Below are 22,819 nucleotides of genomic sequence, written 5' to 3' on the forward strand. Positions count from 1 at the left end.
TCCATTGCTCTGGACTGTTGAGCCTAAGTACTTAAAATCCTCCACCTTCTTGATCTCTTATCCTCTAACCTCACTCTTCCACTTGGGTTCCTCTCATTCACACACATGTACTCTGTCTTACTGCGGCTAACCTTCATTCCTCTCCTTTCCAGGACAAACTTCCACCTCTCTAGCTTCTCCTCCACCTGTTCCCTACTCTCACTGCACATCACAATGTCATCTGCAAACATCATAGTCCATGGAGATTCCTGTCTAACCTCGTCTGTCAGCCTGTCCATCACCATAGCGAACAAGAAGGGGCTCAGAGCTGATCCCTGATGCAGTCCCACCTCCACCTTGAACTCCTCTGTCACACCTACAGCACACCTCACCACTGTCTTACAGTCCTCATACATGTCCTGCACTGCTCTAACATACTTCTCTGCCACTCCAGACTTCCTCATACAATACCACAGTTCCTCTCTGGGCACCCTGTCGTAAGCTTTCTCCAGATCTACAAAAACACAATGCAGCTCCCTCTGGCCTTCTCTATACCTCTCTATCAACATCCTCAACGTAAATACTGCATCTGTAGTACTCTTTTTTGGCATGAAACCATACTGCTGCTCACAAATGTTCACTTCTGCCCTTAGTCTAGCTTCCACTACTCTCTCCCATAACTTCATTGTATGGCTCATCAGCTTTATTCCTCTGTAGTTGCCACAACTCTGCACATCTCCCTTGTTCTTAAAAATGGGCACCAGCACACTTCTCCTCCATTCCTCAGGCATCTTCTCACTATCTAAGATCCTGTTGAACAACCCAGTCAGAAACTCTACTGCCACTTCTCCTAGACATTTCCAAACCTCTACAGGTATATCATCAGGACCGACTGCCTTTCCACTCTTCATCCTCTTCAATGCCCTCCTCACTTCATCCTGACTAATGTTTGCTGCTTCCTGGTCCACAGCAGTCACCTCTTCTAGTTTTTGTTCTCATCTCATTTTCCATGTCCATCAACTCTTCAAAGTACTCTTTCCATCTTCCCATCACACTATTGGCACCTGTCAATAGACTTCCATCCCTATCCTTAATCACCCTAAACCTGGTGCATGTCCTTCCCATCTCTGTCACTTTGTCTTGCCCACCTGTATAGATCAGTCTCTCCCTCCTTACTGTACAAACTAGCATACAAGTCATCATAAGCCCCTTGTTTGGCCTTTAATACCTCTACCTTCACCTTACGCTGCATCTCCCCGTACTCCTGTCTACTCTCCTCAGTCCTCTCAGTGTTCCACTTCCTCTTAGCTAATCTCTTTCTCTGTATACACTCCTGTACCTCCTCATTCCACCACCAAGTCTCCTTATCTACTTTTCTTCCAGATGACTCCCTGTCTCCCTGATCACATTAGCTGCAGTTGTCCATTCATCTGAAAGCACCTCCTGACCACCCAGAGCCTGTCTTAACTCCTTCCTAAAAGTAATGCAACACTATTCCTTTTTCAGCTTCCACCATTTTGTCTTCTGCTCTGCCTTTGCCCTCTTCATCTTCCTCACCACCAGAGTCATCTTAAACACCACCATCCTATGCTGTTTGGCTACACTCTCACCTACCACTACTTTACAGTCACTGATCTCCTTCAGATGACACCGTCTACACAAGATGTAGTCTACCTGTGGGCTCCTACCACCACTCTTGTAGGTCACCCTATGTTCCTGCCTCTTCTGGAAGAAAATATGAAACCAGTAAGGATTGGCTCACATCTGATCACACAAAATAAGCATTACTACTAATAGCATATGCTCTATATATTTATATGTGAAGTACATACGTGTCACTCTGTCCATCATCTAACGTATAATGGAAGATAGAAGTAAATGACTATTCACAATCTATTGAACTGGTTACTAACCTATCTGTAAGACTCGTCTATACAGTCCCACATGCATTGACACGATGTTGTGAGAAAAGCTTAAAATAATCAGGTCCAATCAGGATGATATTTGAATTTATTTGAGAATTTATTGTACATCTTAAAGGCCAAAGTGTCAAAGCCTGTGCAAATTACAGTAGAACTGACACTGATGATAATAACACTGTGTGGTAAACATTTTTCAGGTATTGAATCAATAAACTCTCCCAATGAGAGTTTGATTTCAAATCTACTTTTTAATGCAAGCTTAAGACAAAGGACGTTTGAGGATGTGTCTCTAATGTTTATATGACTATGAAGTTTTGACATTTTGAAAATATGGTTTTGACATTCACCAGAATCAGATGAAATATGAATTGACAGCCAGCAAACAGTTAGCCTAGCTTTGCAATAAGACTGAAAACAAAAACAGGTAGCGTGGCTTTGTCCAAAGTTGTTAACAGAGCGGTTTCACTTCACAGAACGACTCATCTTGGGAACTTCTGGATACGCTAAAAAAAGAAAAAGAGTTATCACCTTTGGATGCACAGGGTAATTGAATTCTAGTGAATCTCACCATCCCAGAACCAGACTCCTTCCTCCTTCCTTACCGTCTCTGTGAGGCTGTAGGTGGACAGGCCTGGCTGTTTGTCTGTGTTTAGTGGGGAGCTCAGAGCTGTCTCTGTAATCTCTGGGTTTGGGGGTCTGGGGGTCAGGAATGCCCAGCCAGCTCTTTGATGGTAAAGGTGGCCGGCCGACTGGCACCACCCCTTCCAAACGGGAGGGCACCACAGGTTTCTTGTGCACTGACGGACGGGTGGTGGTGGAGATTGGAGCCTGAGGTTTGGTGTCTGACAGGGTGCAGGAACGGTTGCGTGGGATGGGCACTGGGGGGCGATCAGATTCCACCTCTGTCGCTTTAATGATAGGCTCTGGAGATGAAAGGTGGTCCCTTTGTTGGTGGTCTTGGTCCTTGCCCTGACCAGTAATTTTCTCCATTGAGCCATACAAGGGATTGTCAAACATCTCTGACCTTGTTTCAGTTTCATCTCTAGAAAGCAGAGGATCAGTCAGTAAAGCTCATCCTTTAGCACTTATCTTGAACATTGTGTTTAAGTGTTTGTGTTCACCACACACATAGGATTCGAACATTTCCCTGTGGGACTGTGTGTGCTGCCATCATAGCCACCCTTCTTGGATTCTTTACTTCCCTGCCCAGCCAATGGATGATTTTTTGGAGGCATGCTATAACTCCAACCTTTATCTATCACATTGCTCCTTTGGAAGGACACTCCCATGTAATTCGGGTTAGAAATGTCATGTTTTTGGATAACAGAAGACCTGTCAACAAACAACACAAAAATGTCTCTCCCAGAAATCACGTTGGCAATATCTTGAAGTAACCACAGGTGAAAAATATCTTACTTTTTTGTGTCGCTGCTTTTGCCTTTCGAGGAAACAGTGTCATCCCTTTCAATTTTGATGAAATCTGAGGGTAAAATCAGAAATGATCTTATAGTATGAATTTGGTGAGTAAGTACTGACCTGATCTCCAGACTCACCATACAACTTCTCAGTGGGCTTTCCTTCACTGGTGTGCAGCTGGATTCCGCCGGTCAGTGTGCCCGTCTTCTCTCCATGGTGAGTCAACGTGATCTGAAACTCTGTGTAGCAGTACTGGGCAGCTCGCAGTGCAACACAACCCTCTCCTTTATGAATAAGACAGACACTCTCAGCAACCCACAGGCCATCTTCATCTAAAGCTGTGTAAATGTCATTACCATATGACTCGTCACTGTCTGTTGACTTCACACAAATGAGGATGTGTTGGTCCAAAAGGTACTCTGGGTCAGAGATGATCGGGGTGAGCTTGAAAAGATAGGTAGAAATGACAAATTAAGATTTCTGTCCCCACAAGTCCTGTACACTAAAACTACTCATAAATTTACCTCAACTTGGTTGCCAAACCAAACTTTTATTGACCCATCTGAGTGCTCAGCATTCTCTCCCTCTGAAGTCTTGACTGTTTCTGTCATCATTTAGCAGAATATTAGTTTTGACCATCTCCACATATTTAAAAAATAGCCTCCATAGAGTTTAGTGTGATGCAGTCCACCATACAGATTATACATACTCTCCAAGCAGCTGGAATGGTATTCAATAAAGAACTTAGTCTTGGACTTCGTCAACAAGGTGGCGACACAGTTCATGACCTGTATTCCACCTTGAGTTGTGCTGTTTGGGCCTGAGAGAACAAGACATGTAAACTGTCACTGTCACTGGTGGAGCAGATAACTTCATATTATCATGCTGTAGATGGTGATCATACCCTGTTTGGAGACAAACTGTGAGGCTACTCCAACTTCAAATGAGGCAAACACTGGTGAGTGGTCACTGGTCATGATGTCAGTAGTGCAACCTGGAAGTTAGAAGGCCTATCTGAATGAGTATGTCTAGTTAAATACCATTAAGGATCACTCCTGCAAAATTGAATTGGGGTTATTGTTAGGGTTAGGGTTAGATTTAAGGTTAGCATCTCCTTTATAATGTTTCCTGGCAAAAACAAAATGTTTACTTCCAGGCTTTGTCCTCAAACCTAATAAATCGTCAAAACATTTATCTAATATTTTATCATTTTAAATGTCCAAATTAGGAGTCCACCTCTGTCTTTTCTCAGCAGTTGAATTGTTGTTCAATTCTTTCTAGTCCTACCCAGTAAAGGAACTTGTTCAAAGAGAACTACTCACCATAGGCATGGCAGACAACATGAACCAGAGGATATGACTTCCTCAGGACTCGATCACACCATGAGGGCAAATTGTATTTTGTCTGCAGAAGTAAATTAATCATATTTGAAAACTCATGAGACTCAATACAATATGTGGAAAAGGAATTAGTTAAACTGATCTCTGTGCCTGTAACACGAATCACAACATATCCTCACATTAACGTCTTATTCTAGTGCTTTATAACAGGAACATGCTGTGTCAAGGATATCTGGGTTTAATGCTGCAGTTGGTTTTTGCACTTTGGTGACTAACAGGATTCCTACTTATTATATACTATTTATGCTTTATATATTAAAAATATTGCTCTGTTGGATAGTACTTAAGCTTACCCCTGTGGCTTTGGCCTTTGTGTAAGCATATTTCTCTCTTGTGTCTCTTTCAAAGCGATATGTGGGTGGAAATGTGATGTCCTCTTCATCTACAGTCAGAATAAAACCACATTCTTTTTAATGTAAGCTAAAAAAATGCATTAATAAGAAGAATGCAATTGATATAGAAAGTCAGGGCTGGATTCTCTCAATAAGGCTCACCAAAATGTAGGAAGACCTTTTCCTCATTCCTCTCCAGACTGAGCTGGTCTTTGCTGAGGAGTTCGTGATACTGCTGCTGTTTGATCTTTGTCACAATGGACTCAGCTTCCTGTGAAGAAAAGCAGTGCAGAGATGTCACTCCTCCTGGCTGAAAGAGCTCCAACACTCACTGAGTGAAAGCACCGATGAAATAGTTAATAACATTAGTCAAAAAAAAGACCATTTATCAATGAAATCATGTAAATCGCATTTCACTATTAAGAAGGCTGAAACAAGAGAAACTAAGTTCAAATATTATGTCATTGTTTTGGCATCAATTGTGTATGATGCAATGCACTCATTTTGTTACATTCTTTAGACCTTACTGTGGAGGGGAATTCAACACGGTAGTTTAGATCACCAAACCAGAAGAGGTGTGTGAAGCGATGCGTGATGTCAAATGGATTGAGCTTCTTATCTCCAAGGTTCAGGAATCGCAGGATGTTGGTGTAGTTTTGATTACGTCTGCAAATACACAAAAAACTAATAAGAAAACCTGGAAATATTGATTTAGGATATTATAACATAATTTTTATATATTTTATATTTAGCACTTTTTTTGCTAGACATTGACTTATAGGCTCTATATGTTAATTTAAAAGTGGAGTTGTGATATCAGACCTTGGTGCCTACAGAAATAAGAAATTCCTAAATAACATATTGTCATAGAATACAATAACATAAAAGTAATTGGCAGCATTTGTGTTATTTTCCCACTTGAAATCTACTTTGGTGTAACTCAAACACAATGCAAACTTGTTTACTAAAATGAATTCATGTTAAACATGTTAAACAGCAAATGAATGATCAAATCTATCAGTTAAATAGTGACACATGCAGGTAGCTGGTTCACAGACACTGTGACATCTTTCATCTGATCTGCTTCAGTCCAGAAACTCATGAGGAAGGAAGTGCGGGGTCAAATTTTGTATAATTCTGAGAGGCAACACACTCAATGCTAATACATTTAGTAAATACAGGTGTGCTTTGTGGAAGTGGGGACTAAGACTGGCACCTTGCCAAGATGGCTGCGCCCACCGTAAAGTAGCGCATGCTGAGGTTGAAGTCCACTGCTGCTCTTTCTCCTCCGGAAAGTACTAGAAAGCGACTGAGTGCTGTGGTGTTGGGTACGCTCTGCAGGCTGGATACGATTTATCTCAGCAGTAGAACTGATATTTCTGACAGTGGCTGTCTCTTAAACACAGACATCATGTGACTCTTGCCTTGCTAGATAATGTGTCATGGCAGGTGTATTTTAGGTTACCCAATTAGGCAAAAAGTGGGAAATCTATACGTGCTCTTCAAAAAAGTTGCAACCAGCAATACAGTTAACTGAACCGAACTGTGACTGAATGAAACTCTGTTGATGGGTCAATGCATTGGCGAGAAAAGCTAAACAGATATGTATGGGATTGTTCTGTCTCTGCAGAAGTACACAATGCTCTCAGCCATGGACCGTTGTGGTTTAAAGTGCAATATGTTTCTCACCTGAGCTTCTTCTCGCTTCCAGAGGTCAGGTGACTGTTAACAAAACCAAAAGATGTACCATTGAACATGAAGGATACTCCCACTGCTCCTTTGTTCCCTACAAAAGAAAGTGATCTGTGATGGGTAACCCTTGAATGAACTAAAGAGCAGGTCATTCATTGGATTCCTTATGGAGGAGGGGACTGTGTTTACCCAATGTGTTGGCGATCCCCGTCTTCACACAGTTTGAAAAAACATGGGAGATCCTGTTTTCATGTTCAGGCTTGACCAGAACCACAATGCGGATGTTCCACAGGGTGTTGATGACCACCTGGATGTTAGAAGATGTTACAATGGGTCTCTGCTCATGCACTCAGCTTCATCATGTTGTCACAATCACTCACTTGTTTAAAGCGGATGTTTGTGACTTTGGTGAGGACACTTTTCACTGTTTCTGCCCATTCCCTGTCACTCAAAGGATCCTCCTGAGTCCCGATGACATAAAGGTCATGTGGGATGTGGTCTGCCGTGTCGTCTCGGGTCTTCCCTTGGCCCTTACACTGAAACCACGAGCGGAGGTTGTGGGGGGGTCCAGCACTTCCTGCAAGTCATGAGTCTTATCATTATCTCTCATTAGTTCAAGTCCATCCAAAATGAAGGATGTTGACATTGTTACCCATGTTCCAGGTGCCAATAAACACAGTAATCATGTCTGGTTCAGGCTTTTCAGAGTGTTTGTTCTTCATTTGTTGAAGCAGCTGACAAAAGCCCTCCCTTTTCTGTGGAAGCATACAAAAGTTTCCTAAAATGCATTTACACACTATACATCATGAAAATTTAAAGCCAGTATACTAATCTACTGTTTTAATATTCATGATGTTTGCTCCCTTGATGGGGTTCAAACACAGCACACTACAAATTGGTGAGGTTTTTTTTTGGTATTTGCACATCTTAGTTGAGAATAATTTGGCAGCAGGTGATTTCAGAACTGCACCATCAACACTTACTGCATATCAAGAGTTGACCTTTTGCAGCAAATGAGACCCAATGTCTTTTCTTTGGTGAGGAGTTTCTCAGAATTGAGGGTCATTTGCCATTCAGATTACAATATACCATGAGGCAAACGGTATTTTTGAAACTGGCTAAATAAGTAAAACTAACAGATGAAAATTCAAGTGTGCAGATAATTACTTGATTTAAGGAAAGATTTTTAGGATCTTAAGCTAAATCAGAAGCTTGTTACCTACCTTTGTGTTATCAAACACAAATTCTTTTCGCAAAATCTTCTCTTTCTCTGTCTCCAGGACAATGACAAGTTTGAAGACTTTCTGGGATTTCACCAGCTGTAAGACTGAAAACAATCACAGGAATCCTATTACATTGTGCAATTTGACTGGTTTAGAAGTAAATGCTAGAACTCTGTAAAGGTGTTCTTACGCCCAGTGTCCCTACATGCTAACATCACTACGCTAACATGCTAAGAATGAAATGAACATTACTCAAGTTGAGCATTTGTAGGCTAATGTTCCATCTGGATTAGCATACTAGTTTGCAGATGAGCACTGAATGCAAAATACGGGAATGCAGAGCTGTTGTTTGTGGTTGACAATTCACCAAATTTATTGGGGTCAATTAATTTTAATTTTTTAATCCATTTAACAATTGTTAAACCAACAACAACAAAAAAAGCCAAAAAAAAAATTATAATTACATTGAGCTGCCAAAAGACCGGATCAACGAAAGTAAGATTTTCTGGAAATCGTGAACAGCTATGATCCAAGTTTTGTGACTGACCCTCATCAGGAAAACATAATTTCAAAAAAGAAATGCAAAAGCCTGGTGATACAGAAAATACAAATTCTTACTTTTGTTCTGTGTAAAGTATTTTTCTTCAGGCCCATCTTTCGCTTTCTTGAAGTAGAGCTTCCCACCTTCAACATCTACTTTCAGGAACATCTTAGTGGAAATACCTAAGGATTCTTGCTTCACCTGTGAGTGAAAGAGCAGACAGATCAAGTAAACCACAAAACTCCAGACTTTTAATGTAATTTTATTTCTTGTAGTGCAAGACCATAACAGATTCATAGAAGCACCTCGAATGTGACTGTTGGTATGAGAGATTTTCTGTGGCAACCTTCATTTCCAACAGAGTCAAACATTGCACTTTTAGCCTGTAAAAAAGAGAAGCAGAGGTGCTTTGCCATATGTATGCAGGAACCACGATTATTTACAATCAGCAAGTGGCATAGGCCTGGACTTTACCTTATCTTCTATTGAGTAGAGCAATTTTGTCAGCTGCTCAAGTCTCAATGACACAGATTGGTACGATTTGGCAGACATCTGAAAATCAAGGAAAAATCCAGTAATGTGAAGACCTTTATCAATAACAAAGGATCACGAGTGTAACCCACTTGTTTTGGTACTTTTCCAATTCCCGCAGAGATCTGTTGGTCCAACGTTTGGTGGAAGACTTCCAAAGCTGGTAGGATTCGGGAAACTTCACTGTATTAGAGAAAAAGTCAGGCCACCGTTAAACTATTCCAGTCCACTGTACAACATATTATACTATATATTATATTTTGGACTGGTAAGTATACCTGTTTAGATTCTTGCAAATTGCCATTGTTAGCTTTTTCAGTCCTGGGAGGTAAGCGTCACCATTCTGAACTTGTTCAACATCCAAGCAGATTGAGGTCCTGAAGTATTCTTGGATAGCCATTTGATGCTCTTCTGGTACTCTGTAATCAATGTTATACATAATAACATAATTATCATCATACATTGATGAAAAAACTAACAATATTAAATGGGTAATAGTGACTATTGGTTGTGAACACTGTACACTATGTATCCTTAAAAAGGCTGCTCCATGAGTAGGTGTCTAAGGAAATTCAAAACATCCTGTACTTTGTTAGGGTGACCAAAATGTGACCATACGTGGATAAGTCCATATGCTGCAATCTCTTCAGGAAGGTGTCTGACAAGGACTTGCAGACCTGTTCTGAAGACTTGGGGTCATTGTCTTTCACATCATTTGTTGCAATGTTCCTAGGTGGTAGCTGTGGTGGAAGATTATTGGATTCTAGAGAACAAAGAAATGTGGGATATATATAAAGTTTTAAATATTTGACAGGTATTTTTAAAATAACCAAATTTTAGATTGAGTTTATTGATTGACCTTGCTCTCCATCTGCATCCTCCTCTCTTTGCACTGGGTACTGCAGATGTGTGACCAAGCCTATGTTAGGATTATAATATGCCTCCACCAGCTCAGGCAGTGTAGAAAAAAACCTGATTGGAACTCCTTCAGATGCCTGAAAAGCAGATCAGAGTAGACACATACTTCCACTCAGACTATAGCAGAAATGGAATGCCACGTGGTGCTTTCATTTTTGTTTCATTTGTAAGTCAGGTTACAGTCGGCAAGTTTTACTTCCCATACTGTATGATGTCAGATGTCTGCTTGCAGGTTCTGTGACTTCTTCCAAAAAACCAGTAGGTGAAATCACAATTGAGTCAAGAACAGCACTAAGGGCTCCATCCTCCATAAAAAACAAGTTCAGGTTCCTACACACACCACTTGCTCATCCATGTCTTTATGGACCATCTTTTGTGAACTGCAATTATTTTGGAACAGGAAGGGGTCACCTCCTGACAGTTCCCACAAAGTTGGGAGCATGAAATTGTCCAATCTTTTTTGGTATGCTGAACCATTATGTGTTCCTTTCACTGGAACTAAGGAGCAACCCGTGGAACCCAACCTGTGAAAAACAACCCTACATCATAATCCCCCCTCCACTAAACGTTACACTTGGAACAAGGCAAGTACTGTTCTCCTGGCAACCGCCAAACCCAGACTTGTCCATCAAATTGCCAGATGGAGAAACGTGATGTGTCTTTTTAAGGATATAGAGCCCTAAGAACCTACAGAGATGCTCACAGCTATCAGAACACTGAAACCACACTTGTAGATGTAAGACTTCAATGCTGCTGTTTGACCATGGAAACCTATTCCATGAAGCTCTCTACATACTGTTCTTGAGCTAATCTAAAGATGAATAAAGTTTGGAGGTCTGTCACTATTGACCATGCAGAAAGTTTGTGATCTCTGTGCACTATGTGCCTCAACATCCACTAACCTTGGTCTGTTATTTTATGTGACCTACAACTTCATGGCTGAGTTGCTATTGTTTTCCAGCTGCTTCCACTTATATACAGTGTCAAGAAGATTTCACAAATGGGCTTGGAAATGGATCACAGTGTCACACTCAAATTCACTGAGTTTCTAAGAGCTCAAACACACCTATTCTCCTATATAGCAACTATAAAGAATTACCTTTCGTACATTGTGCCCTATTTTTTGGTCAAACTTGGCATTCTGTAATTATCAGAATGGAGTAGAACACTGTAAAAAAAACTTGTGCAGGGTATGTTAGACCATGTTTTCTTTTTTCTTTTTTTCTTTTATCATCTTTATTAGTGCCCCATAGGGGACCCCATAGGGGATCCCCTATGGAGCAGGTTTGGTATCCAGGAGAGGAATGCAGAAGGACAGATGATAGTTGACTTTGCAAAAAGGATGGAAATGGCTATAGTGAATATTTTCTTCCAGAAGAGGCAGGAACATAGGGTGACTTATAAGAGTGGAGGTAGGAGCACACAGGTAGACTACATCTTGTGTAGACGGTGTCATCTGAAGGAGATCAGTGACTGTAAAGTAGTGGTAGGTGAGAGTGTAGCCAAACAGCATAGGATGGTGGTGTTTAAGATGACTCTGGTGGTGAGGAATATGAAGAGGGCAAAGGCAGAGCAGAAGACAAAATGGTGGAAGCTGAAAAAGGAATAGTGTTGCATTACTTTTAGGAAGGAGTTAAGACAGGCTCTGGGTGGTCAGGAGGTGCTTTCAGATGAATGGACAACTGCAGCTAATGTGATCAGGGAGACAGGGAGTCATCTGGAAGAAAAGTAGATAAGGAGACTTGGTGGTGGAATGAGGAGGTACAGGAGTGTATACAGAGAAAGAGGTTAGCTAAGAAGAAGTGGGACACTGAGAGGACTGAGGAGAGTAGACAGGAGTACGGGGAGATGCAGCGTAAGGTGAAGGTAGAGGTATTAAAGGCCAAACAAGGGGCTTATGATGACTTGTATGCTAGTTTGTACAGTAAGGAGGGAGAGACTGCTCTATACAGGTTGGCAAGACAAAGTGACAGAGATGGGAAGGACATGCACCAGGTTTAGGGTGATTAAGGATAGGGATGGAAGTCTATTGACAGGTGCCAATAGTGTGATGGGAAGATGGAAAGAGTACTTTGAAGAGTTGATGGACATGGAAAATGAGATGAGAACAAAAACTAGAAGAGGTGACTGCTGTGGACCAGGAAGCAGCAAACATTAGTCAGGATGAAGTGAGGAGGGCATTGAAGAGGATGAAGAGTGGAAAGGCAGTCGGTCCTAATGATATACCTGTAGAGGTTTGGAAATGTCTAGGAGAAGTGGCAGTAGAGTTTCTGACTGGGTTGTTCAACAGGATCTTAGATAGTGAGAAGATGCCCAAGGAATGGAAGTGTGCTGGTGCCCATTTTTAAGAACAAGGGAGATGTGCGGAGTTGTGGCAACTACAGAGGAATAAAGCTGATGAGCCATACAATGAAGTTATGGGAGAGAGTAGTGGAAGCTAGACTAAGGGCAGAGGTGAACATTTGTGAGCAGCAGTATGGTTTCATGCCAAAAAAGAGTACTACAGATGCAGTATTTGCGTTGAGGATGTTGATAGAGAAGTACAGAGAAGGCCAGACGGAGCTGCATTGTGTTTTTGTAGATCTGGAGAAAGCTTACGACAGGGTGCCCAGAGAGGAACTGTGGTATTGTATGAGGAAGTCTGGAGTGGCAGAGAATTATGTTAGAGTGGTGCAAGACATGTCTGAGGACTGTAAGACAGTGGTGAGGTGTGCTGTAGGTGTGACAGAGGAGTTCAAGGTGGAGGTGGGACTACACCAGGGATCAACTCTGAGCCCCTTCTTGTTCGCTATGGTGATGGACAGGCTGACAGACGAGGTTAGACAGGAATCTCCATGGACTATGATGTTTGCAGATGACATTGTGATCTGCAGTGAGAGCAGGGAACAGGTGGAGGAGAAGCTAGAGAGGTGGAGGTTTGTCCTGGAAAGGAGAGGAATGAAGGTTAGCCGCAGTAAGACAGAGTACATGTGTGTGAATGAGAAGGACCCAAGTGGAAGAGTGAGGTTACAGGGAGAAGAGATCAAGAAGGTGGAGGATTTTAAGTACTTAAGGTCAACAGTCCAGAGCAATGGAGAGTGTGGAAAAGAGGTGAAGAAGCGTGTACAGGCAGGATGGAACGGGTGGAGGAAAGTGTCAGGTGTGATGTGTGATAGAAGAGTTTCAGCTAAAATGAAAGGAAAGGTGTACAAAACTGTGGTGAGACCAGCGATGTTGTTTGGTCTAGAGACAGTGTCACTGAGGAAAAGACAGGAGACAGAGCTGGAGGTAGCAGAGATGAAGATGCTGAGGTTCTCTTTGGGAGTGACCAGGAAGGATAGGATCAGGAATGAGTACATCAGAGGGACAGCACATGTTAGAGGTTTTGGAGATAAAGTCAGAGAGGACAGACTGAGATGGTTTGGACATGTCCAGAGGAGAGATAGTGAATATATTGGTAGAAGGATGCTGAGTTTTGAACTGCCAGGCAGGAGTCCTAGAGGAAGACCAAAGAGGAGGTTTATGGATGTAGTGAGGGAAGACGTGAAGGTAGTTGGTGTGAGAGAAGAGGATTCAAAGGACAGGGCTAGATGGAGGAAATTGATTCGCTGTGGCGACCCCTGAAGGGAAAAGCCGAAAGGAAAAGAAGAAGAAGGGGAAAATATTTGTCCAATCTAGTATATATTGGTAGTTAGTCACAAGTAACATGTTTAAGTTATATATGTAGGTACAGGCCCACACACACAAGGAGCCTGTAATGCAAGGGATGGGGAGGTAGGAAGGCGGGCAGCTTCTTCATGGTGTGCCTTGCTCAAGGGCATTTCAGCAGTGCTCGAGGGGTGAACTGGCAGCTCACCATTGCCAGTTCACACTCTTTTTGCCCGACACAGGTCTTGAACAGGCCACCCTCCGTTCTCCAGCCCAAGTGGACTGAGCTACTGCCACCCCAGTAGTTACTATAGAGCCCTAAGAACCTACGGAGATGCTCACAGCTATCGAGCTGTACTTGTATGGCATGTTTGGAGATAAATGGTAACCACAGCAAGCTAAAGCATTGATGTCAGCAATCTATGGTTTTGCTAATTAGCCTTATAATTTAAGACAACTAAGGTTGTCTGCCTGACAAACCAAATGAAAAGCTAACATTGCTGTCACTACAACCATAACACTAGTAAAACGTTTCCATAAGGGAAAAATGCCTTTTATAAAGGTGTAAATGTGTGAGTTTGTACTTAGGTTACTAGAAGGGAGATGCAGTATTAAATGTAGCTGTGTTTGCTGGAGTCATTTCAATGTTGACATCAGGAGGGAAAAATTGTTTTTTTTACATTTATCATTTACATTTACTCATTTATGCCAGTAATTCTGCAACTATAAAATTCATTGTCTCTCTAAAAAATATGTATAATTGTGTCAAAGTGTCGACTCACCTGGACAGAGATCTTCTTATCCTCATTTGGCAGGATTCTGTATGTGTGCACACAGTTCTGGTATCTGCATGTAAAATAAATAGATGCATATGTATGTAGACTAAAGTAAAATACATGCTGACGTTTTCCTGGTCTGCTTGATTGGCATTTTAAAGGAAGGCTGTCCAGTGAACAATGATACGAGTTGCAGAAGGGAAAGAGTCTTATGCAGTTGCAACACATTATTCAAAAGAAGGGGAACTCATCTACTAACATGTAATATGATACACTGAAATATGATAGAGCAACATGGAACTGTATTGTATGAAATATGCCCAGATGAAAATTTTAAATTATTTTGTTCTCACGACAAATTCCAGAAACAACCATGTCATCTCAGTTCCTCAATCAAACAGTCTTAAACAGAGCTTGTACTACATGTTCAGATGTTCTTTAGGTAGAAAGAATTAAAGCCAACTTACAAAACGCAAAGAGCGTACGCTCCTTGTATGGACTCACTGTCCCGGATAAGGAAACTTCCATCTCTTGCCGCTTTAGAAAGTAGATCCTCAGCTTTGGATCGAGTAATATTACCATGACACCAAGGCTGATAACTTTGCATCCTGTTTCTCACACAAGACAAGAGTTTTGCATCTGCTGTCAAACTACAGTCAGCTGAACTGAACTCAGTTTTTCTTTCTGGCTACTTCCATCTTTTTGTGGTGTGCGCTATTATGACCTCTATTTCACTTGCTCATTCTCCGACTCTGCCAACTGTAAAATGAAGGTGCTGCCGCTCTGAAGTTCCTCATTTGAGAAGTTAAGAGAGGAGGACCGTGGTGCCTTTGGTTTGCCTGTAATATGACAGAACTAGAGCTTTAAATAAAAATACAGACTTTCCATTGCTGAGTAAAAGTCTTTTCCACATTTCACCAGTAATTAAACAGCACTGTTTTTAGTCTCTATACAGCTGTATGATGATGCAAACCATCCATAGAATAATGAAGACATGTCATAAACACTTGTGAAAAGGGGAATATGAAGAAGATTGTTCAATGATTCTACATTACAGATAAATATTTCCTTGTGAATAAATGTGAGCATTGGAAGATTCATTCCATTCCCAGTTACATTGCTCAAATGATCTCTGCCATGTGACCTGTGATAAAACAATCAGTCGTATTTACCCAGGAGTACTGGTTTGACTTTTAACGCTTTATTACCCAATATGAATCAGGAGAGCTAGGTGTTTTAAACAATATTGTGTACCATTTCAGGAAATACAAGTATAGAGTGGTTTGCCATGCTCATGTGATGGACAGGAAGTCTTGCAAAAATAAGAGGAGGAAAATAAGCTGCTCATAAACCACAACGTGGGTCACATGATACAAAAAGAGAACTACACATTGACAAGTCACTGCCGCCTTAGAGGTTTCTGTCCTGCACTTGAAATAAGTTACCCACTTTCACACAATCAGACATGCAGTGACATTAGACACAAGACAAATCACCTCAAGGATAGTGAAAATGCTTTTGCTTTGAAAAAAAAAAAGTCAAATGTAACATTATTTTTATATAAGAGTGTTCATAAAGCAGGTATTTCTGAGAAAAAACAATGAAATGTAAGACAGTGTTTCATATGATTAATTACACAACTATATTTTATTTAAAGATAATTAAGCTGGTAGAGCATCCATCCCTTTTTTAATGCTTAACATTTCTTTTGAAGAGTGACTTAGTAATGCAATTACAAATTATTTACAACTTATGTACCCAAAGACCAAATAATAATTCATGCCTTACTAATCTTTATTAACAGTGTCTCTGTAGAAATCATAGTTTGTGTTGCAGTTACTACATTATCACATACCCATTGAAAAAACAATAAATGTGTAGCAGTGGGGAGCTCAGGAGCTTCATAATAGTGGTCAATTTACAGCATGTATAGTACAATGATGATTTGTATCACACAAGATATCAGACATGGTTCTGGTGTCAACCAAACGACAGGATTTCAGGATCCGATGGGCCTTTTGACTGGATCAGTTAAGGATGTTGTGGAAGGTCACAAATTTCACTGATTATAAATCTATTTAACATTTTAAAAGTCATATAACATAATGTCATGTCGGTTTCTATAAGAAATGTTGGAATATAAGCCTTCAGCAGCTAACAGTAGCATTCCGTAGCCAGGCCTGTTGTTATCGATGGGCAGTTGAACGCATTAAATTTGACCAAACTTTATGTAAACCATCTACAGTGTCATTATGTCAACATTTCACTAACAAATGGAATGTGCTGTTGGAGATGAGGATTTTGTTGTCATGAATGACCTTTGCTTAGCATGTGTTCTATTGTTGTCCTCACACCCATCCAGACACTGACTGTTTGAAATCCCTTTGCAATACGTAGTAGACTGGAACATTATGAGAGATTTGTAGTCCAACTGAAACTACAAATAAATAACTATTAAAACATGAATTGTATTATTGACATAAAAACAACAGACTGGTGGGGGATGTGGGTGTTTTTTTTGGATGACACAGATAAGCTTGCTGTTAATGCTCCTGCTGGCTGTAAATTATATTTTCAGTTTAGTTCCACACTGAGCTGGTATTATTTCTTTGTCATATTTCAGTCCCGGTGTGTGTGCAATTTTTTACATCACTTCCAAGGGCCAGTTTCAAGATTTTTCATTCACTGAATAACCAAACAAAACTTTACTGTTGCTACACAGAGAGGAAAATTCTAAAACAGGATACCACTGGGAACTGGTTCCAAATTCCAGGTATCATTTAAAAAGTCCACAATACCCAGTCTTAGCCTGTGAGTGTTCAGTCAGTGGGGCTCTGAGGGGTCGTAATCAGGCCTTGAATTCATGATAAGGGGTCCATGTGTCTGATAGGAGCCTGCAGACACACAGAATCACACAGTCCTCCAGATGTCTTAGAACTCAGACTTGGCAGTGACTGAGCTCTCACGCGTCCCCTTTAACTCTCCACTGGTTGTTCCCACCCCTACGGGCCTATCTTTGCAAAACAGTTGCATCAGAGTGCTGCGGAACTTCTCCGCTCCGAACAGATAGATCAGAGGGTCCATCGAGCCGTTCAGGCAGGTGAGGGAGGAGGTGATGCGATTGGCCAAACTCAGGCCTCTGCGCGTCTGGCAGGAGACGCCGGGGTGATTGTAGCCCAGGATGAAAGTAGCCCTGCTCACGTGATAAGGCAGGAAACAGACGACGTAGATGAGCATGACCAGGCCGATGGTGCGCAGGGCTTTCAGCTTGAGGGCCGGCTCCAACCTGGAGCCCCGGTGCAGGCTGAGGATGATGAGCAGGTAGCACAACAGCGTGACGAAGAAGGGTGGGGTAAAGGCCACAGCCAATGAGATGAGGGCATTGAGAGAGGCCTTTTCTCTGTACAGCTGCAGACACACTGTCACGCCGTCAACCTCTGCAGTCTGGTGGGTGACCAGCAGTGGGGCCATGGACACCGTCACCAGGGCCCACAGAGAGAAGCTGATAATGTGAGCGTAACGAGTGCGACGGACTTTCAGCGACCTCACGGCGTGGACCACGGCCAGATAGCGATCCCCGGCCACACAGGCCAGGAAGTACAGGCTGGCATACATGTTGACATAAAACAGAAAGCCTGCCACTCTGCAGGGCACCTCACCAAAGGGCCAGTGGCCCCCGGTGAGGTGGTAGGTGGCCCTCAGTGGGAGAATGACAACGTATGATAGGTCCGCAACTGCCAGGTGAATCAAGAAGATGTTCGCTGGAGAGGAAGAGCCACGCTGGTGGGAGAAGATCCAGAGGGCCAGGCCGTTACCGTTCAGAGCCAGAAAGAAAACCAGGATGTAGAAGCATCCAAACACGGTGTTCTCAGCTGTGGAGTCCACCGCCACACAGCCCTCTGATGACTGATTGGACAGCAGGGAGGGAAGTGCCATTGTAGAAGTCTCCATTTTGGTGGCTAAAGAGACAGAAAGATGTTTTATAAATTTATTTTCAGGTACAGTTGCAAACATTTCTCTTTTACAGGAAGATTTTTATTGAACAAAGCAACCAGTAGATGGATCAGTGCAGATCAGGTCAGATCTCACAGCTCTGGACGAGAGTCATGGGTTTTCACAAAAGGTGCTTTAATTATTTTAAGTAGTTCATTGTTAGTATTTAAGCAGCAGACACACACACACAAACACACACACACACACACACACACACACACACACACACACACACACACACACACACACATACAGGTAACAATAGAGTCACTGTCCCTGACTCTTGTGCACATGCCATCAGAGTGGATAATTACTGACCAACACAAGCGTTACGTTTCCTCTACACACTCAGGAAGTCCACTGCCTCCTTTCACAACCTCTCTGGCCCCATAATCTGATTGGTCAGCAAGAATGTTTTCATGTGTGCTGAATGGAAACCCCTCAGGGTCTAAAAGAAGAGCTCTGAAATGTTAACTAGTCACAGTAAGCATTGGAGCATCTGTGAGATCCTGTCTGTTGGTAAACAGCTGTCAGCTACTAGACAGTCTGTGTGACATGATACTGTGATGATGATGATAAAGCTGTTAGCTTAACAGAGACACAATATGGAAACATCAGTGTAATCACTCCATCTATTTGAGTAACCCTCACAATAGCTATAAACGCTCTGCGATGCACTGGCGGCGCTTCGGGAGAGTCCCCTACCTCTTGCCCGTAAATCCACTGGGACAGGCTCCAGCAACCTCTGTCCCACGAAGTGGAGGAAGCGGTTGAAAATGAATGAATGAATGAATGAATGAATGAATGAATGAATGAATGAATGAATGAATGAATGAATAACTCTAAACCTAAAAGCTATAAGAATTTAGTCAATTATCACACACAGAAAAAGAGAGACGAAGACGACAACCAACCTCAGATTGAATGATTTGTATAAAATGCAGTGGTCTTGATCCTGATGAACTGCCAGCAGGCCAAGCAAATTAACTTAGGTGACATTATTATAATTTCACTGTAGCAAAAATAGATGTAAACTTCTATTTTTGAATGTTTTCTGTGTACTTTTGTATATAAGTTTTTGCTTTGCAACGTCACCATAACACATGTTGTTTTTGTGCGACTCTCCTGATTGCAGCTTCAAGATGAACTGTTGCTCACAAATCTTATCTCGTAATTTATCTCCTCTTTATCTTTATATTTGTTATTTTATATCACAGAGTTTAATCTTTTAAAACGCTCCTCACAAAACTATTCAGACACACCTTAAAATGACTACCCACGCCATCCCTCCTCCAGCTCTGGCAAACTCCAACGGTCCACTCCTTATATTTTGTTTTCATCTCCTCCTCTCCTACTCCAACTTCCCGACAGGCCACACCGGCCATGACTGGGATCGTTTATCTCAGAAAACGATTCTACTGAAAGATTGCTTTTGAAAGTTGCGACGGATCCAAAAACAATAAGATAACATGTGGCAGGGAGGAACTTGTCATCCCACGAATGTTCCGAGCTGAAGGGAGGCTCCCAGATGAACAATGTAAACTGCATTGTAGTGGAATTAAATACTGCAATACCGCTGCAGGGTTATTTCAGTGAAAGAGAACGGGTCCAGTCAAAACATCATAAAGTCTTCATTCAGTCAAATAGAGATGAGTCCACTAAAGAAAATATTTTCAAGCCCAAGCAGGGGTATCAACCCTAGTGCTGGAAAAGCCTCTGTGAACAGAGGGATCATCCTGAAGAGAGGCAATCCTGAGACATGCCTTCACCCCAGTGATGTGGGGGAGCAGATCAGTGCAGGCGTTCACACATGAGGACACAGATCACGCTGGCATCGCTCTGTTTTTGAGATATGTCAGTCACAACTGTTGCAACTGAACTTCAACGGCTGTAAATACATAACATGTCATTGTAAGAGTCAGTGCAGATAGTGAATCCAACAAATAAAGTAAATGACGAACCTGTTTGACTTAAATGTTAATACCTGTGCTGTTCATATTTCCAGTCATAAACAACATGTGGTTGTCTATGACTGGAAATGTTAATGACACCAGAACCTGTTCCTTCATCATGCAGAGAGATTTTAGGAAGAAAGACATAATGCATTTACAGAATGATTATTGTTCAGAGAACTTGGTAGCTCTAGTGCTATTCATATTTTATATATATGACTGTCTTTATATGTACGATGAAAAATGTATCCAGATTTTAAATAAAATCATAGCATGATAGTTAATACATATACTGAATATTCCTTCATGAAAATCTCATTGAAAGGTTAAAAAAAACACTCACCTGAGCTTCAGAGCTCTTCAGCGTGGATTCCTTTCAGAAGTTGTTCCACTTCAGGAACAGTTTGGCTGCTGACACAGAGTGGAGTCCAATCAGAGAGCAGCAGAGTGACGGATCTGATTGGGACCGCTGAGCGATGGAAGAACTGAGGCGGTGACACAAAGAATGCCGTCCTATAACTCACGTCTCCCCCTCACAACGTCCTTGGGAAATGAGACCGTTGCTCTTCTGTGTCTCAACAAATTTGATAAGAGACAGGGAGTCCCAAAGGGAGCCTTTCATTTGAACCTTGACCCCACCCTTTCTTTCTCCATCCCCTTCTCCTCAGAGAGCCACTTGTGCGCTCCACAATAGCTTGAGTCAGAATAAGCGGCACATTTTAGCAGCGTGAAGAAGAATGGCATGCCTCAGTCGCATGAGTCGTTGGGTAAGACTCCATGGAAACGGAGCTGAGCGGTGCAGCGAGTGCCTTTACCGTGAACTCCCACCCTCCCACTGATAGATAGAAGATGGACTGTGCTGTTAATTGAGAAGTTTATGACTAAAGTCTCTGAGATGATCTTTGTAAACGGTCTCTTCAGGTCCACACAGGGCCCCTTTCCCTAAGAGACAGCAAGGGAAAAACAAGAGCAGGGAGGGGAGACGACCGGAGGAAACAGAGGCCCTTGTTGGACCCTCACCTCCTGGGGGCATCCTTGTTGGAATGCCCAAAATAATCAGTCACATAGCCATCAGACAGATGTGGAGAGAGGTCCCACTGGCGGAGGAGGGGATAATATTTCTTTTATCCAAGCAGATAACAGCTGTGTGTCACACACATCAGCGCTTTCTCCTCCGTGTTTCATCGATATGCAAATGGCTCTCTGCCGCCTTGAAAGCAGCCATTATCTCTGTGGAGACGCTTTGACATCACTACCCTGTTAATCTACTGCCAACTGCTAATTGGGACGACCCCCCCACTTTTGTCTGGCTGCTCAGCTCTGTCTGTTGTATGTCTCAAACCCTGAAGCGACAACATTGCATTGTGTGAGTCGTCCCCATCATAAATACATCATCCTTCTTATTGCCGTGAAGGAGCAGCCGGCGGCGACTGAAAGAGCTTCTGAGGGTGAATCAGACGCTGTCAACATTTTGAACAGTCACACTCACCAACAGGCTTCGCTGGGAAAATGTTTTATTTGGCATTTTCTACCGAGACAAATGTCAACAGTGAATGTTTTTCATGAATGTGATCATTTAAAGATGGACGGTTTCACTAAATGGATCTTTATGCAGTTTTGGACCATCGTAAAGTAACAGCCTTGATCCCAAAACACTATCTGACATTATGATGGCTTCACTTCTAGACCCGCAAAGTTCTATCACCTATTGATCTTTAAAAATGACAGACATTCCATTGTTTTTAGCCAGATAGATTAAACAAAACAATAAATAAAAAGAAATCAACAAGGTAGCACTGTCACCTCACAGCAAGAGGGTTCTGGGTTCGAGTCTTTTCTGTTTGCATGTTCTCCCTGTGTCTGTGTGGGTTCTCTCCGGGTTCTCCGGCTCCCTCCCACAACCAAAAACATGCAATTGAAGTTAACTGGTTTGTTCTATTTTGCCAGTAGGTATGAGTGTGTGTGCGTGTGTAGTTGTTTGTCTTTCATGTGGCTCCACGATGCACTGGCATCACGCTCGGAGTGTACCCTGTCTCTCAGCAGTAAGTCCGCCGGTATAGGCTCCAGCAACTCCCGTGACCCGAAAAAGCGGAAACAGCGGTTAAGGAGATGGATTAATGAATGAACTTTGGAAATAAACAATTATAAAGTTATAAAATATCAATAAAAATGTTCATCAGTTTTGGATGAAACCTATTTGGAAGAAAAAACTAACATTAAATAATGTGTCACTTAATGCATCACTGGTGCAAAAATGCCAGACACAACCTTACCTCAGTGCACTGATTGGACAAAACTTAATTCATGCTGTGGGTGTGCATGTGCGTGTGTGTGTGTGTGTGTGTGTGTGTGTGTGTGTGTGTGTGTGTGTGTGTGTGTGTGTGTGTGTGTGTTAAGCATTGAAAGTTCCATGGCCTTTGATACAAGAATCATATTTGGTGTTGATGCATAAGAAAGAGCAAATCAAAAAACCTTTATTTCTTTATTGTTGGACACATTTATAAATATTGTTTTTCT

General features: G+C 42.0%; 2 protein-coding genes across 4 annotated transcripts; both read right to left on the reverse strand.

Moving 5' to 3' along the window:
• Nucleotides 1–1,971: 1,971 nt before the first annotated feature.
• Nucleotides 1,972–15,109, reverse strand: inpp5d (inositol polyphosphate-5-phosphatase D). Of its 2 annotated transcripts, none has more exons than XM_068319690.1 (27): nucleotides 14,825–15,109; nucleotides 14,364–14,427; nucleotides 9,896–10,031; nucleotides 9,655–9,799; nucleotides 9,315–9,455; nucleotides 9,129–9,219; nucleotides 8,980–9,057; nucleotides 8,811–8,888; nucleotides 8,583–8,706; nucleotides 7,965–8,068; nucleotides 7,394–7,496; nucleotides 7,122–7,318; nucleotides 6,931–7,048; nucleotides 6,739–6,835; nucleotides 5,577–5,715; nucleotides 5,212–5,320; nucleotides 5,011–5,099; nucleotides 4,640–4,721; nucleotides 4,222–4,311; nucleotides 4,027–4,137; nucleotides 3,842–3,921; nucleotides 3,674–3,761; nucleotides 3,455–3,601; nucleotides 3,318–3,381; nucleotides 3,030–3,233; nucleotides 2,504–2,943; nucleotides 1,972–2,395 (listed from the first exon to the last, which is right to left on the reverse strand). In XM_068319690.1, exons 1-27 carry the CDS (start codon nucleotides 14,962–14,964, stop codon nucleotides 2,364–2,366), a joined length of 3,291 nt encoding a protein of 1,096 aa, XP_068175791.1. In that variant the 5' UTR covers nucleotides 14,965–15,109; the 3' UTR covers nucleotides 1,972–2,363. The 2 variants fall into 2 exon arrangements, with proteins under 2 accessions (XP_068175791.1, XP_068175790.1); XM_068319689.1 differs by having other exon boundaries at nucleotides 1,972–2,404.
• A 435-nt stretch (nucleotides 15,110–15,544) lies between these two features.
• gpr17 (G protein-coupled receptor 17) lies at nucleotides 15,545–20,837 on the reverse strand. 2 transcript variants are annotated; one of them, XM_068319571.1, is made up of 3 exons: nucleotides 19,613–20,507; nucleotides 19,002–19,093; nucleotides 15,545–18,316 (listed from the first exon to the last, which is right to left on the reverse strand). In XM_068319571.1, the coding sequence occupies exons 1-3, from the start codon at nucleotides 19,633–19,635 to the stop codon at nucleotides 17,289–17,291; spliced, it is 1,143 nt and encodes a 380-aa protein (XP_068175672.1). In that variant the 5' UTR covers nucleotides 19,636–20,507; the 3' UTR covers nucleotides 15,545–17,288. The 2 variants fall into 2 exon arrangements, with proteins under 2 accessions (XP_068175672.1, XP_068175673.1); XM_068319572.1 differs by lacking the exons at nucleotides 19,002–19,093; nucleotides 19,613–20,507 and adding an exon at nucleotides 20,646–20,837.
• Nucleotides 20,838–22,819: the final 1,982 nt, after the last annotated feature.

Source organism: Antennarius striatus, chromosome 7, assembly GCF_040054535.1.
Source record: "Antennarius striatus isolate MH-2024 chromosome 7, ASM4005453v1, whole genome shotgun sequence".
Classification (NCBI taxonomy): Eukaryota; Metazoa; Chordata; class Actinopteri; order Lophiiformes; family Antennariidae; genus Antennarius; species Antennarius striatus.